The sequence below is a fragment of the Mustelus asterias genome, chromosome 27 (assembly GCF_964213995.1).
Source record: "Mustelus asterias chromosome 27, sMusAst1.hap1.1, whole genome shotgun sequence".
In the NCBI taxonomy this organism is placed as follows: domain Eukaryota; kingdom Metazoa; phylum Chordata; class Chondrichthyes; order Carcharhiniformes; family Triakidae; genus Mustelus; species Mustelus asterias.
In genome coordinates, this window is record NC_135827.1 from 14,560,169 (window position 1) to 14,575,563 (window position 15,395).

At 46.2% G+C, this 15,395-nt stretch overlaps 1 protein-coding gene across 1 annotated transcript in view; it reads right to left on the minus strand.

Annotated features, from left to right (window-relative positions):
• The window catches only part of robo4 (roundabout, axon guidance receptor, homolog 4 (Drosophila)), a 138,997-nt gene extending 130,176 nt beyond the window's left edge, over positions 1 to 8,821 (minus strand). Inside the window, exon 1 of the mRNA XM_078198846.1 lies at positions 8,538 to 8,821. Coding sequence (XP_078054972.1) covers positions 8,538 to 8,628 — 91 coding nt within the window. The 5' untranslated portion in view covers positions 8,629 to 8,821. The remainder of the gene's footprint in view (positions 1 to 8,537) is intronic.
• Positions 8,822 to 15,395: the final 6,574 nt, after the last annotated feature.

Genomic DNA, 15,395 nt, shown 5'->3' on the forward strand with positions numbered 1-15,395 from the left:
TGTTTCCATGCATCTGCTGCCCTTGTCCTTCTAGGTGGCAGCAGCATGTGTTTGGAAGGTTCTGCTTAAGGAGCCTTGGAGAGTTGCTGCAGTGCACCTTGTAGATGGTACACCACGCTGCCACTGTTCTTTGGTCACGGAGGGAGTGAATGTTTGTGGAAGGAGTGCCAATCAAGCAGCTGCTTTGTCCTGGATGGTGTCGGCATTCTTGAGTGTTGTTGGAGCTGCACCCATCCAGGCAAGTGGGGAGTATGCCATCACTCTCCTGACTTGTGCCTTGTAGATCATGAACAAACCTTGGGGAGTCAGGAGGTGAGTTTCATGCCACAGAATTCCTAGTCCCTGTCCGGCTCTTGTAGCTACGGTATTTGTATGTTCTGCTACATAAGAGAATTATATAAATTCAAGTTGATGTTGAGTAGCGGATGCCCCAGTGAATGAAAATAGCAGAAGAGTGGACCAGGCTACGATTCCAGCAATAAGGCAACAACTTTACTGTAAGTTACTTTGTCAACACTGCTACTTCCCAATTTGTGAACATGGATTGCAATTATGGGTTGACCAAGTTTAATCGCGCATATTCCAGTGGACATCACTGACTTAGGACTTCAACCTCGGCTGGTAGGCTAACTAATTCTTACCTTTCTAGTGCGCTCAAGTCACCAAAGCCATTGATTAGCACATGGTTACTTGGACAGCCAATGGGAAACAAGAATTTGTCTATATTCTATAAGAATCGTTGGGACTCCAGTATCCACATGGGTGATGATCAGGTTTGGGCACCCTCGATGATGCAGGATGAGGATCCTTTATCCATGCATCTGATAACTGAACAGATCCCTATGTTCATCCAAAAAGAACTCTTCAAACGTAGACAGTAAAAATATAACAAAAAACTTACTCCAACTTATAAATCAAAGAAAAGGTTTAATAAAGAAACTTCATTACTCCAAACATGAGGCCTCACCTTGGGCCATTCAAAGCTCCCCTCAGTTCCCAACATGTTCTAATTTATACTGAGTCAGCTGATCATCACATCATTCAGTCATTGGTTACATGGTTTACTGAATGCTGAGCCTTACTGCTTGTTACCATTGGTCACATTACAACAGATCCAATGTTATCACCGGTTACATTCGAACACCAAAAACCAAACAACGTGTGTGCGGGAAGTCCTGAGCCAACACGAACCACACCAACCATACCCGACCTTCAGCATGGGAAGTCTAGTTATTTGCCTTACCTTGTACCCAGTTGCTGTAAGAATCTTTTGTTTCTGACCCGAACCCTATCTAAGTTTGACCAAGAAAATGGTACCCCCTCAGGCAAATAATGATATCCGATCCAAATGGAGTCAGCAAGACTTTGGAAGCAGAGGTATGAGTGCCAAATCCCATCTGCTAGTGGCTGATTTCCCTTCCTTCACAAACTGCTTAACATCCCACTGAGGAACTCAAAACCTTTTCTCCGGCCCTTCATTATTGGCTCCCACAAGTCAATATTTATTTGCTCCAACTATACCCAATACTGGAGGCACATCACATCTAAAAACCAAAACCTTTCGAATGCCGAAATGCCGTCAGCCCCGGGGGTGTCGGGTAAGGATACAAAACCTGGAATTTTGTTTCCTTCTCTTCCAAGGCCAGGCATTCCCTTGCCAAGCTGTGCTGCTGGGTCCAATGGTTGGAACTATCTCAGGAACAGGACCCAAACCTGGCGCTTCCCTGGACTATACCACTTGACCACACACCAGCTCATCATATATTTAGGGTTTTTTTAAACATTATCTGTCGGCACAGTGGTTAACACTGTTGCCTCACAGCACCAGGGACGCAGGTTCAATTCCAGCCTTGAGTCACTGTCTGTGTGGAGTTTGCACATTCTCCCCGTGTCTGCGTGGGTTTCCTCCGGGTGCTCCGGTTTCCTCCCACAGTCCAAAGATGTTCAGGTTAGGTTGACTGGCCATGCTAAATTGCCCCTTGTTGTCAGGGGGATTAGTGGAGTAAATATGTGGGGTTATGGTGATAAGGCCTGGGTGGGATTGTTGTCGGTGCAGGCTTGATGGTCCAAATGGCCTACTTCTGCACTATAGGGATTCTATCTTGGGCGTACAAAGAACCATCTTCTTGAAAATGTGAGGGTACAATTCCCCGAACCGTGTCACAATTGTACCCTCACCGTTGGGGCAGCATGGTGACACAGTGGTTAGCACTGCTGCCTCACAGCACCAGGGACTCGGGTTCGATTCCCAGTTTGGGACTGTCTATGCGGAGTCTGCACATTCTCCTCGTGTCTGCGTGGGTTTCCTCCGGGTGCTCCGGTTTCCTCCCAGTCTGAAAGACGTTGCTGGTTAGGTGAATTGGCCATGCTAAATTCTCCCTCAGTTTCCCCGAACAGGCACCGGAATGTGGCGACCAGGGGATTTTCACAGTAACATCATTGCAGTGTTAATGTAAACCTACTTGTGACACTAATAAATAAACTTTAAACCCTTCCCTGTTGGCACCGCAGGACGAGTGATGTTCCTCTGTGATGCCTTCATGCCAGTCATCACAAAGCACAGGGCTGAGTAATGCATAAAGCCTCCGGTGCTGAATGATGGGGAATTCAGTGGCGCCAAAGCATTTGTTCCCGCAAGATCGCACTGGCACCTATAAGCAGGTGGGCACTCAGCAGAAAGTAACATTTATAATGGTGCTAAGCTGAGCAAAACTGACCGTATTTCAGCCCAGGGACTTATTAACATGATTATTGCACTAGTGGCTCACGCACTGCATCCAATGCAGGGAAGGAAAGTCAATTCTTCCCATAGGACAGCTAAAGTAATCACTGTGTAAAATACCTGAGACCATTAAAGCTGGTTTTGTTTTATCATCCAGGGTGTAAATTTAGCTCGGGGTCCCATGGGACGGACATGCCGGTCAGAACTTCTGTAATGATACTGAGGCCTACCTCCTCATTTCAAGTTTCCGACTCAGCACTGTGCCTGGAAAAATGATATGCGTAACCTTGGATCCGTGGCTAATATGTAAATTTCCCAAATATTTGCCAGAACAATGTGACAGCTGTAAACACAAGCACCATTTTCAGGAGGAGAAAAAGCAGAGATTCTGAAGGAATTTTGGCAGGACCAAGAACAGGCTCGCTTGATTTAATAATGGCATCCTGTTCCGCACCTCACTTCACTGAAATAACCTCACCATTTTTCTACTCATTCCATTTTCTCAACCCTTCTGACAATTCATGCCAAGATACAGTTCATCTGTGTCAGCTGTGGCTCAGTCTTGCCTCTGAGTTCAAAGGTCAGGATTGAAATCCCCCGCCAGTGTCTTTGGAACAAGCTAACCTTTCAGTGCAGCACTGGAGATGCCTCCAAGCAGATGAGTCTGAAGCCCTGTTTATCCTGTCAGGTGGACATGATGCATCCCATGCCACTATTCGGAAGACCATCAGAGGAATGGCACTAAGTCATTTGGAGAACCAGATCAGACATGATGGGCCAAATAGCCGCCTTCTGCACCGCAACAATTCTGTGGTTCTGAGATCTCAGAGGCTGGAATTTGCCGACCATTTACACCCTGTCAGGAAGGATGGAGAATCTGGCGCCCAGCCAAATCTCCATTCACTGCAACGGGAACAGAGAATTTCATAGAATCCTACAGCGATCATTCGGTCCATTGAGTCTGCACTGACCACAATCCCACCCAGGGCCTATTCCCATGCATTTACCCTAGCTAGTCCCCCTGACACTAAGGGGCAACTTAGCATGGCCAATCCACCGCACATCTTTTGGAGTGTGGGAGGGAACCAGAGTGCCAGAGGAAACCCATGCAGACACGGGGAGAATGTGCAAACTCCACACAGTGACCCCAGCTGGGAATTGAATCTGGGTCCGTGGTGCTGTGAGGCAGTTGTGCTAACCACTGTGCCACCCAGAGCCAACATTTATCACACCAGCCAACACTAAATCGCAGATTAACTGGTCATCATCACATTGCTCTTTGTGGGAGCTTGCCTTGCACACATTGGCTGCCATGTTTCCTACATTGCAACAGAGACCGTTGCCATCGGTCTGCTCTGACGAAGAGTCATCCTGACTCGAAACGTTAGCTCTGTTCTCTCTCCACAGGTGCTGTCAGACCTGCTGAGTTTCTTCAGCATTTTCTGCTTTTGTTTCAGATTCCAGCATCCGCGGTATTTTGCCTTCATCTACACTGTCATTGGCTGTGAAATCCTTTGGTACATCCTGAAAGGTGCAGCATGAAAACTCTTTCTTCCACCTTTCTCCAACCTTCAGCACCCTACCCAAATGCGAGGCCCAGACAGCAACCATCGTTGGGGCTGGTTCGAGAGTCACCGCCGTGGTCACTCAATAGCAATTATGGGCAGGCCCCTTTCCACCCACTCTGATATCAGCCAACAAAGCACGCCCCAGAGGCTGAGCTGGAGATCTCCCGCTGCCTCCATTCCTTACGCGGTGGCGCATTTACCCACCAAGCAATCAGGGGTTGCTTTTTCATCTTAGCTTGGTTCTTCACCTGGCTTGTACAGTAATAACTGTTTACTGGCACCGGAGACAGATTGCTCCCCAGCTATATACAGGATCGCTGCATTCCAAAACAGAACAGAATGCACAAGACAGCATTAAAATAACAATTACTATCGAACTGAGACGGATGCAATCACAGTAAATGTTTGATAGTAATTCTGGAACGTGTGGTTAATATTGGATCTCGGAGGGGAAAAGTGGGTGTAAGGAGATAGATTTGAGAGACTGAAATCCCACATACGAACAGCATTAAAAGCATATCAGGCTCTATATTGGGTTCGTCGCTGCAGTGGCGGTCTCCTGGGTGACTACACAAGATGGAGATTTGCCCCCTTGAATATATCATGAAGGGGATTAATGTGGATTTTAGGATTTTGGTTTCTGATGAACGCAGCTGGCACATTGCCAGGGTGGCACAGTGGTTAGCACTGCTGCCTCACAACGCCAGGGACCCAGGTTCAAATCCTGGCTTGGGTCACTGTCTGTGCAGAGTCAGCACATTCTCCCCGTGTCTGCATGGGTTTCCTCCAGGTGCTCCCACAGTCCAAGAGATGTGCTGGTTAGGTGCATTGGCCATGCTAAATTCTCCCTCACTGTACCCAAACAGGTGCCAGACTGTGGCGACTAGGGAATTTTTACAGTAACTTCATTGCAGTGTTAATATAAGCCTACTTGTGACACTAATAAATAAACTAAACTAACTACTTAAAATGGACGTTTGCCCCTTGGATAGATCATGAAGGGAGTTGATGTAGACTTTAGGATTTTGGTTTCTGACGAATGCAGCTGGCATTGTGCTGCAATTGGATAACCCAATGTCTCTGCGGCCTAACCAATCGTCCTTAAATTATAGTCAGAATTGTTCTCAGTTTGGAAGATCTTGACCAGACCGAAACTTTCAGAAAAGGAATTCCTCCTTGAGCCACATTCTGTACACTATCTGTGTACAGAATGTGGCTCAAGGAGGAATTCCTTTTCTGAAAAGTTTCGGTCTGGTCAAGATCTTCCTGTGTACATCCTTGTCTCTGAACAGTTGCTTTACAACATCCCTTCATTATTGTCTACTGGAATATTTGAGCATCAGGGTCTATCTTTAAAGTTTGAACACTTGGTATACAGATAATTAGCCAGCTCTTTGCTGCTTGTGGTGTCAACGAGGTGTTAATTAATCCTTGCCGGCAGCCATTCCATGACTCCATGAGAAAAATACTTTTCCAAAATCCCATCTCCATACAGATTCCTACCCTTACATTTGCATCTCTAGCTCTGCAATCACACAGCTCATTTGATGTGCAGTATGAGTACCAGGACCGTGCTCCTTCAGTGACTCTGTTGTTAACATTCAGAGCAATATAGGCCCAAAGGCTTCAGGCCCCCAGTCCGGACAGAGTCTCAGCCCAAGTTGCAGCAGCTGCCAATGTGAGCTCCAGTGCCACGAATACCACAGGCTATGGGACAGGGTATAAAATGAACCAAGTATCCCATACTTGGTTATTACCCATTGACCCCTCCACACAGCATACACATCAAGCATGGATAGCTATTCCTGAGGCAGCCATTACCAACTCTAGCCCAAGGCTTGCATCAACAATCAAATAACTAATGACGCTCCAACAAGAAGCAAGACCATTCTCTGATGAAGAAATTATTTTTCTGAAATATGTCGGGGATCACTGCACCCATGGTGTGATTAATAACCTCCGCAAAGCATCTACAGTCCCTTCTCTCTTCTTCCCCTTCGTTTCTTTCTCTCCTTATTGTAAAGTGCTCAGAGCTGTCCTTCTGCAGGCGAGGATTGCAAGCTATTATTCCCTCTCTGAATGAAGCCCTCCCCCCAGGAATGCACGTGATCCACAGCTCACTCCATATTCCCTACTTTTCATTGTCCCACCATTGGCAGCCATGTTGTCAACTCCCTAGGCCCATAGGCTCTGGAATTCTCTTTCTCTTGATAACACCTTCCTTAAAAATTTACCTCTTTGACCAAGCTATTCTTAATACTAATATCTCCTTTCGTGGCTCACTGTCAACATTTGACTGATGGCAATCATGGAATCATAGAATCCTTACAGTGCAGAAAGAAGCCATTCGGCCCATTGAGTGTGCACTGACAACAATCCCACCCAGGCCCTATCTCTGTAACCCCATGTTCTTATGCTGTTAATCCCCCTGACACTAAGGGGCAATTTAGCATGGCCAATCCACCTAACCCGCACGTCTTTCGGACTGTGGGAGGAAACCAGAGCACCTAGAGGAAACCCATGCAGACACGGAAAATTTACAAACTCCTCATAGACAGGGACCCAAGGTTAGAATTGAACCCAGGTCTCTGGTGCTGTGAGGCAGCAGTGCTAACCACTGTGCCACCATGCTGCCCGACGTGCCACCAATCCTATGAAGGATGCTTTACTGTGTCACGGGGCGCCATATAAACGCAAGTCTTGCTATTCAGCATGGGAGCAGCAGTGACTCTGAGCACCATAGAATCTGACAGTGCAGGAGGAGGCCATTCAGTCCATCGAGTCTGCACCAACCACAATCCCACCCACGCCCTACCCCCATATATTTACCCTAGCACGTCCTCCTGACACTAAGGGGCAACTTAGCATGGCTAATCCACCTAACCCACACATCTTTGGAGTGTGGGAGGAAACCAGAGCACCCGGAGGAAACCCACGCAAACACGGGGAGAATGTGCAAACTCCAGACGGACAGTGACCCAAGCCGGGGATTGAACCCGGGTCCCTGGCACTGTGAAGCAGCACTGTGCCACCCCAGCAGAACCCAACAAGAGTGGGGAACCTGGCTGATTTCTCCTCCCACCAGTGGGCACTGCGGCTAATTCCAGCGACCCACTACCAACTTCATCAGAGATCAGCACACACTGAGGACCGGACCCCAAATCCCCTCTGCATTTATACACTGGGCCATTGGAAGGGGGTAACTACAAAGCAGCAATATTAAAAGTGAATACATTACACAGACCAGAGGGGAAAATCATCATGCTGCCAAGGAATAGCATTGGGGGGGGGGATAGAGAAGGGACTGTAATTAAATCCTGACTAAATGTGTAACTTGTTTCCATAAAGTGCAAAGGCAATCAAACAAAATAACATGTTCCTTTTAAAATGTAAATTGACTTAATTACAGGTTTGTTTGGGCTCCTGAGAGCCGGTATTTGTGCGGAATTTTGTTGTGTCGGGGTGGGCACGCTAAACAGAAGGCATTTCAAACGGTCCTGTTGTAGTTGGCCATGCCCCTTTTTTTAAGAAGTTCTGTGGCTAGACGCTATTGTATTTATGAATCAAAGCCACACAATACCGGCTTCTTAAACTATCCCACCCTCATCACAAAGATGTACAGCTTTGAACCAAAGAACACACAGAAAAGGTTCATTCCAGCGGCTTCAAAGCAATGTTTACAGAACCTGAGATTTGTTGACACCAGCTCGGGGTTTTCTTTTTGGTTGCCTTTCAATACAGCCCACCAACAAGCTATTAAAAGTGGCTGCGAAGCCGGAGTGGGGATGTACAGCAGGCATCAGATTATTTACAGGACAGATTCTTCAGTGAACTAATGCAGTCAGATAGCTTCATAAATCCATACACTGAGACTAAAAGAGCTTCATTTTTTTTCCTATTCCCAATAAAACAGAAGGGGAATTTGGAACACAAAATTAATAATTAAATTAATATTAAAATAACACAAACCTGACCGGGAGAGAGGGCGAATTTCTACAATCCCTTTAATAAAATGTATTTTGTGAATAATTAAATTCATCTGACAATTGACCCAAACAGCAAGTTAGGCTCTAAAATGCAGTATCCTAAAATCAAATTTTCTCTATATAATTTAAATATCAATGTTTTTTCCCCAGAAATTATGTATTCTTTAACTGCATTTAAAGTTTTAAACAGGTCTGAAATAGTAACAGACATGGCACTTGGGAGAACAAAGTTAGACTAAAGTTTTCAAACTTTCTGCTTACCTTCCAAGGACTGGAAAAGATTCCAAAGAATCAGGACTCTGAACAACAGTAGCTCTGCTCTGGGTTCCATTGGTTTTTTTTCATTAAGCATCCGAGAGAAAACAAAAAAAAACCCTTCGCCTGCCCCGCTTTCAGCAAAGGAAAAGCCCAAAGAAACTTCCGCAAACTCCCAGGAAACTTTTCTAAGCTCTAGGTAAACTTTTGCAAACCCTCAGCAAAGTTGTCAGTGCAGCTCCCACTTTTGCAGTCTCCAGCATCCTCGAAGAGTCAGTCTGTGTAAATCCCGGTTCCTGCTTTGCTGTGGTTTATTTGAAGTTTCGGTTCAGCCCTATGCTCTTGCCTTTCCACCTCCCCCTTTTTTTTGTTTGGAGAATTACATTTCTTTGAACCGCCTGTTGCCATTTCACCCCGGCCGCAGGTGCTGGGACCCGCATCCACAGACCCCTATCACACTACTCCCTCACCGCCATCGCCCCCAACCCCTTGGCACTTAACCCTTTCAAGGCAGAACATGTCTATTGCAACATGTCTATCCCATGGGTGCAGTCAGCACTTCCACAGTGAGGGGGTCCAGGTTCCAGTGCTGAACAAATAAGATCAGCAAAGGGGAAGTATGGAAATAAACTGTTTAAAGTTTATTTATTTCTGTCACAAGTAGGCTTACATTAACACTGCAATGAAGGTACTGTGAAAACCCCCTGGTTGCCACACTCTGGCACCTATCCGGGTACACTGGGGGAAAATTTAGCATGACCATGCACCTAACCAGCATGTCTCTCAAACTGTGGGAGCAAACCAGAGCACCCGGAGAAAACCCACACAGACATGGGGAGAACGTGCAAACTCCACACGGGCAGTGATCCAATCCAGGAATCGAACCCGGGTCCCTGGCACTGAGAGGCAGCAATGCTAGCCAGTGTGCCATTGAGCTTCCATGTGTAACTGGCAGCTAACATGAAAGGGAATCTAAACTCTTCTCTAGGCATCTGTATCATATGAGCCTTTTGGCTAACCTCAAGTCCAAGATCAGGTGTAATGCCTGTTCCCGTCAGCTTGGATCTAGAATGTCTCTTTTCTGGGGACCATGAATTGGATTCAATTGAAATTTGAATTGGTTTTTGGAGCAAGCAAGGAGATGGGTTGCACTGGCTTTGTAACTCTGAGATAGGAATAATTTTTAAAAATTAAATAAATATTTAGCGTCTGGCTTTCCCAAGGAAAGAAATGCTACTCAGGCCACAGGGAAAGAGAAGGTAATTCAGACACTAGGGTTTAAAATTAATAAGGAGAAAATATTTGATAGGCTGTCGAGACTTGTTAATAAGGCACCAGGACCAGAAGAGGTACATCCAGGAATGCTGGGGGAAGTGAAAGTGGAAATTGCAGATGTACTGACCCATAATGTTTCAGTCTTCCTTAGACTCAGGTTTTATACCAGAAGACTGAGCACTGCAAATGGTACACCTTTGTTCAAAAGACAATGTAAAGAAACACTCAAGAAGCTTGACAACATCCAGGACAAAGCAGCCCGCTTGATTGGTGCCACATCCACAAACATCCACTCCCTCCATCACCGACACTCAGTAGCAGCAGTGTGTACTATCTACAAGATTCACTGCAGCAATTCACCAAAGATCGGCGGCACAGTAGCACAGTGGTTAGCACTGCTGCTTCACAGCTCCAGGGTCCCGGGTTCGATTCCCGGCTCGGGTCACTGTCTGTGTGGAGTTTGCACATTCTCCTCGTGTCTGCGTGGGTTTCCTCCGGGTGCTCCGGTTTCCTCCCACAGTCCAAAGATGTGCGGGTTAGGTTGATTGGCCAGGTTAAAAATTGCCCATTAGAATCCTAAAATGCGTAGGTTAGGGGGATTAGCGGGTAAATATGTGGGGATAGGGCCTGGGTGGGATTGTGGTCGGTGCAGACTCGATGGGCCGAATGGCCTCCTTCTGCACTGTAGGGTTTCTATGATTCTATGATCCTTAGACAACACCTTCCAAACCCTCGACCACTTCCACCTAGAAGGACAAGGGCAGCAGATACATGGGAACACCACCACCTACAAGTTCCTCTCCAAGCCACTCACCATCCTAACTTGGAAATATATCGCCGTTTCTTCACAGTCGCTGGGTCAAAATCCTGTAATTCCCTCCCTAACGGCATTGTGGGTCAATCTACAGCACATGGACTGCAGCGATTCAAGAAGTCAGCTCACCACCACCTTCTCAAGGGCAACTAGGGATGGGCAATAAATGCTGGCCCCAGCCAGCAACGCCCATGTCTCACGAATGAATAAAAAAAAAGATAAGGCCAGCAACTACAGCTGAGTCAGTTTAACTATAGTGGTGAGGGAGGTTCTGGGAGCAATAGTTCAAGGCAAAATTAATAGTCATGTAGACAAATACAGGTTAATTGAGGCAAGTCAGAATGGACTTGTTAAGAAAAAATCGTGTTAAACTAACTTGCTGGAGTTTTTTTGAAGAGGTAACCAACAGGGTTGATGAGGATAATGCTGCTGATGTGGTGTACATGGACTTCCAAACGTCATTTGATAGAGTGCTGCTGAACAGACTTGTGAGCAAGGTGATAGTTCATGGAATAGAAACACAGTAACAACACAGATATGAAATTGACTGAGTGACAGGATAAAGACAGAAAAAGTTGTTAATGAATGGTTCTTGGCTGGAGGAAGGTTTGTAGTGAAGTTCCACAAGGGTCAGTGTTGGGACTCTTGCTTGACCTCATTATATATATTAATAACCTAAGCCTTTGTGTACAGGGCACAATTTGTGGACAATATTCAGAATTTGGAAGCATAGTGAGCTGTGAAGACAAGTTGGTGGAATGGGAGGACAAGTGGCAGATGAAGTTCAGTGCAGAGAAATGTGAAGCAATTTATTTTGGTAGGAAGGACAGGGAGAGATGAAGGGCCGGAATTTCCGTGCAACCCACCACACGGTGGAGGTGGCCCCCCATTGACTGGCAGTGGGATTCTCTGGTCAAGCTGTTATCAATGGGGTTTCCTGTTGAAAGAACCCCTCGCCACCATGAAACCCATGGCAAGGGTGCGCCATTGATGGGGCCAGAAGATTCCGCTGGCACAAACGCCAGAAAATTCCGGACAATATAAAATAAAGAGGTGAATTTTCCGATCCCACCCATTGTGGGAACCATCGTGGGTGGACACTTCGACAGACCATTAAAAGGTCCGTTGACCTCAGATGGGAATTTCTGGCACCAGACGGTTGGGATCGTAAAGGGTACAACTCTAAAGAGGGACCTGGGTGTATACGTGCATTAGTTACTGAAAGTGGCAAGACAAGTTGAGAGTGTGGTTTATAAAGCATACAGTATCATAGGCTTTATTGATAGGGGCATTGGGAACAACAACAAGGAGATTTTGTTGAACTTGTATAAGTCACTACTTTAGTTTCAGCTGGAGTATTGTGTCTAGTTCAGGGTGAGTACTTTAGAATGGATGTAAAGGCATTGGAGAGATGCAGAAAAGATTCATGAGTGTGGGTGCAGGGAAAAGGAACTTCAGTTAGATAGGTTGGAGAAGTTAGGACTTTTCCACGTGATGCCACCATCCCCGGTGTTCACACTCCTCTGCCATCTGAGATTGGCATTTCACACAAGAAGCTGGAAAATCCATAGAGACCAGTGTGTAAATGGCGGGAACAGGACACAGAGGTCACTCAAGCCAGCAGGGTCAATTTCAGGAGGCACCTGTCCTCTTTACAGTTGGCCCCACCCAGCTGCACTCTGTTGCTGCGACATTGCTAGAAAAAATATATCTCACCATCAGTAACCCAGCTAAGCATGGCATCATAAAGAAGGAAGATGTAAGCCAGGTCATGTTGGGAAGGATGCAATCATACATTATCCCCCACCATCCCAGCCCCTTATCCCCATCTCCTACTATGGTCGCACTCTTCATTAGGATTCGAATGAATTTGCTGTACATTCTGTCATTCTGCAAAGTTTATCATTAAGGAGTTTTGTCCTTAGCTGCATGGTGACACTCATATTTCATGGGGTATTATTTGGTGACCAACAATGTCACGATTGCTCTCTCCCACCCCTCCCCAATCCCCTGACAACATGCCCCTTGCTCCAAGGTATCATACCGCCAAATTTGGTCGAGGACCTCAGAGGAGTTTGCCAACAGACATTTTGCTTTCATTTATATAGATGTTAGTTGATGGGGGAATGGTGGCCAAGAATCTGGGAGAACTTCCTGTTCCTTCACCTGAACAGGCTGATGAAAATTTAACCTTGTTTCCTGTCCAAAGGACAACATCTCCAATAATGCAGCTGTCACCAACAGCATTGAACTTGAGTATAATAACTTACCTTGCTCCTTTTAGTCATTTTGTGTTTTTGTAATCCCAATCCTGTTGCCCCTCTTCCTCATTTAGATTTGTGTTTCCTGACATGTGCCTTCCTTATTTCTCTTGCCAAAATGCAATGCATCACATTTAGCTATGTGGAAATTAATTTACCAATTACATGCCCATTCCCAAGGTTTTCTTATAATTTGTAGTACTTCTCAGTTCAGACTGTTCCTGCACCCACCTCCCCCGGCTCAATGCCAATTTGGCAACAGAGGAGATTACAACAACAAGGGAATCTCACTCATTAGCATCACTACAAAGGCCTCCACCTGGATTATCATAATCAACTTGCAGACTGAGTCTGCCCAGAAGCACAGCGTGACTTCCATACTGGCAGATTTTCAGTGGACTTCTACATGCAACAGCTACAAGATAAGTGTGAAGAATGGCATATACCTCTTTACCGTACTGTCTTGGATCTCACTAAAGCATTCAAAGCCTACTGATATAGGGCATGACTCTATAACATTTTGGGGAAAATTTATTGTTTACTGAAGTTACTCAGTTTCATTGTTCCTTCTGTGACAGCTTGGACTGCACTGTACAGTCTGGCATCACTTCCAAAACAGCCTGAGGCTGAAGAATGGGGAGAAGCAGGACTCTGTCTTATTCCTCACTTTGTTAAGCACCTTCTTCTTCATGGCCCTGACGTTTAACTTTCCTGGAAGGAGGTTACCTGCATACTCAGTCAGATGGCAGGACCTACAGTCTATCCAGATAGAAAGTGAAGACAGAAATACAGCACATCCTGACCAAAGAACTCCTCTATCGATGAATCCATGCGAGTCGCTCACAAGGAGCCTCAGCAACAAAGACTCAAGGACTGTCTGTCCAATGCCTGTAATTTGTTCTCCCTGACAATAAGCATCAAAAAGACCATGGTCATGGGATTGGGAGCCACATCTCCACCCCTGATCACACTAATTAACACCCCACTGGCAGCAATCAGTAACTTCTGCTACATAGGGTCCTCGATGACTGGCAATCTGTCCTTTGGTGAATGCATCGGGAAAGCAGTTATCACCATTGGCTGACTCATGAAATAGAAACATAGAAAAACTACAGCACAAACAGGCCCTTCGGCCCACAAGTTGTGCCGAACACATCCCTACCTTCTAGACCTACCTATAACCCTCCATCCTATTAAGCTCCATGTACTCATCCAGGAGTCTCTTAAAAGACCCTATTGAGTTCGCCTCCACCACCACTGACGGTAGCCGATTCCACTCGCCCACCACCCTCTGTGTGAAAAACTTACCCCTAACATTTCCCCTGTACCTACCCCCCAGCACCTTAAACCTGTGTCCTCTCATAGCAGACATTTCCACCCTGGGAAAAAGCATCTGAGAGTCCACCCGATCTATGCCTCTCAACACCTTATACACCTCTATTAGGTCTCCTCTCATCCTTCGTCTCTCCAAGGAGAAAAGACCGAGCTCCCTCAGCCTATCCTCATAAGGCATGCCACTCAATCCAGGCAATATCCTTGTAAATCTCCTCTGCACCTTTTCAATCTTTTCCACATCCTTCCTATAGTGAGGCGACCAGAACTGAGCACAGTACTCCAAGTGGGGTCTGACGAGGGTCTTATAATGTACATAGAATAGCATTGAGCTGACACTTAGGACCATGAAATAAAAACAGAAAATGCAGGAAAAACTCAGCAGACCTGACAGCATCTGTGGAGAGAGAATAGAGCCAATGTTTCATGTCTGGATGACCCTTCGTCAGAGCTAAAGAGAACAGAACTAAACAAAGGGTCATCCAGACATGAAACATTAGCTCTATTCTCTCTCCACAGTTGCTGTCAGACCTGCTGAGATTTTCCAGCATTTGCTGTTTTTGTTTCAGATTCCAGTATCCACAATTATACAGCACATCCTGACACATGCCACTCAGTGGCATGGGCAGCACAGTGGCGCAGTGGTTAGCACTGCTGTCTCACAGCGCCAGGGGCCCGGGTTCGATTCCCTGCTTAAGTCACTGTCTGTGTGGAGTCTGCATATTCTCCCCGTGTGTGCGTGGGTTTCCTCCGGGGTGCTCCGGTTTCCTCCCACAATCGGAAAGACATGTTGGTTAGGTACATTGGCCATGCTAAATTCTCCCTCAGTGTACATGAACAGGCTCCGGAGTGTGGCGACTAGTGGATTTTCACAGTGACTTCATTGCAGTGTTAATGTAAGCCTACTTGTGACAATAAATAAGTAATTTACTTTTAACTTAGGACTATGGCACGGGTTAATGAGGCCTGTCCTCCCAGCACTTTGTTATCTGGCTGTGAATAGCTATCGAGAAAGAAAGCTCAACAACTTTGCTATTTGCAGCACATTCTGGACATCTGAGGGAAGGACAAAATCGCAAACGCAGCAGCGCTCTAACCCTAGTGGCAAAGCTCCCAAGTATATTGGCTCTTATTGGGCAGAGGTGACTCTGTTGACTCGAGCCCATTCACAGAATGGTCACA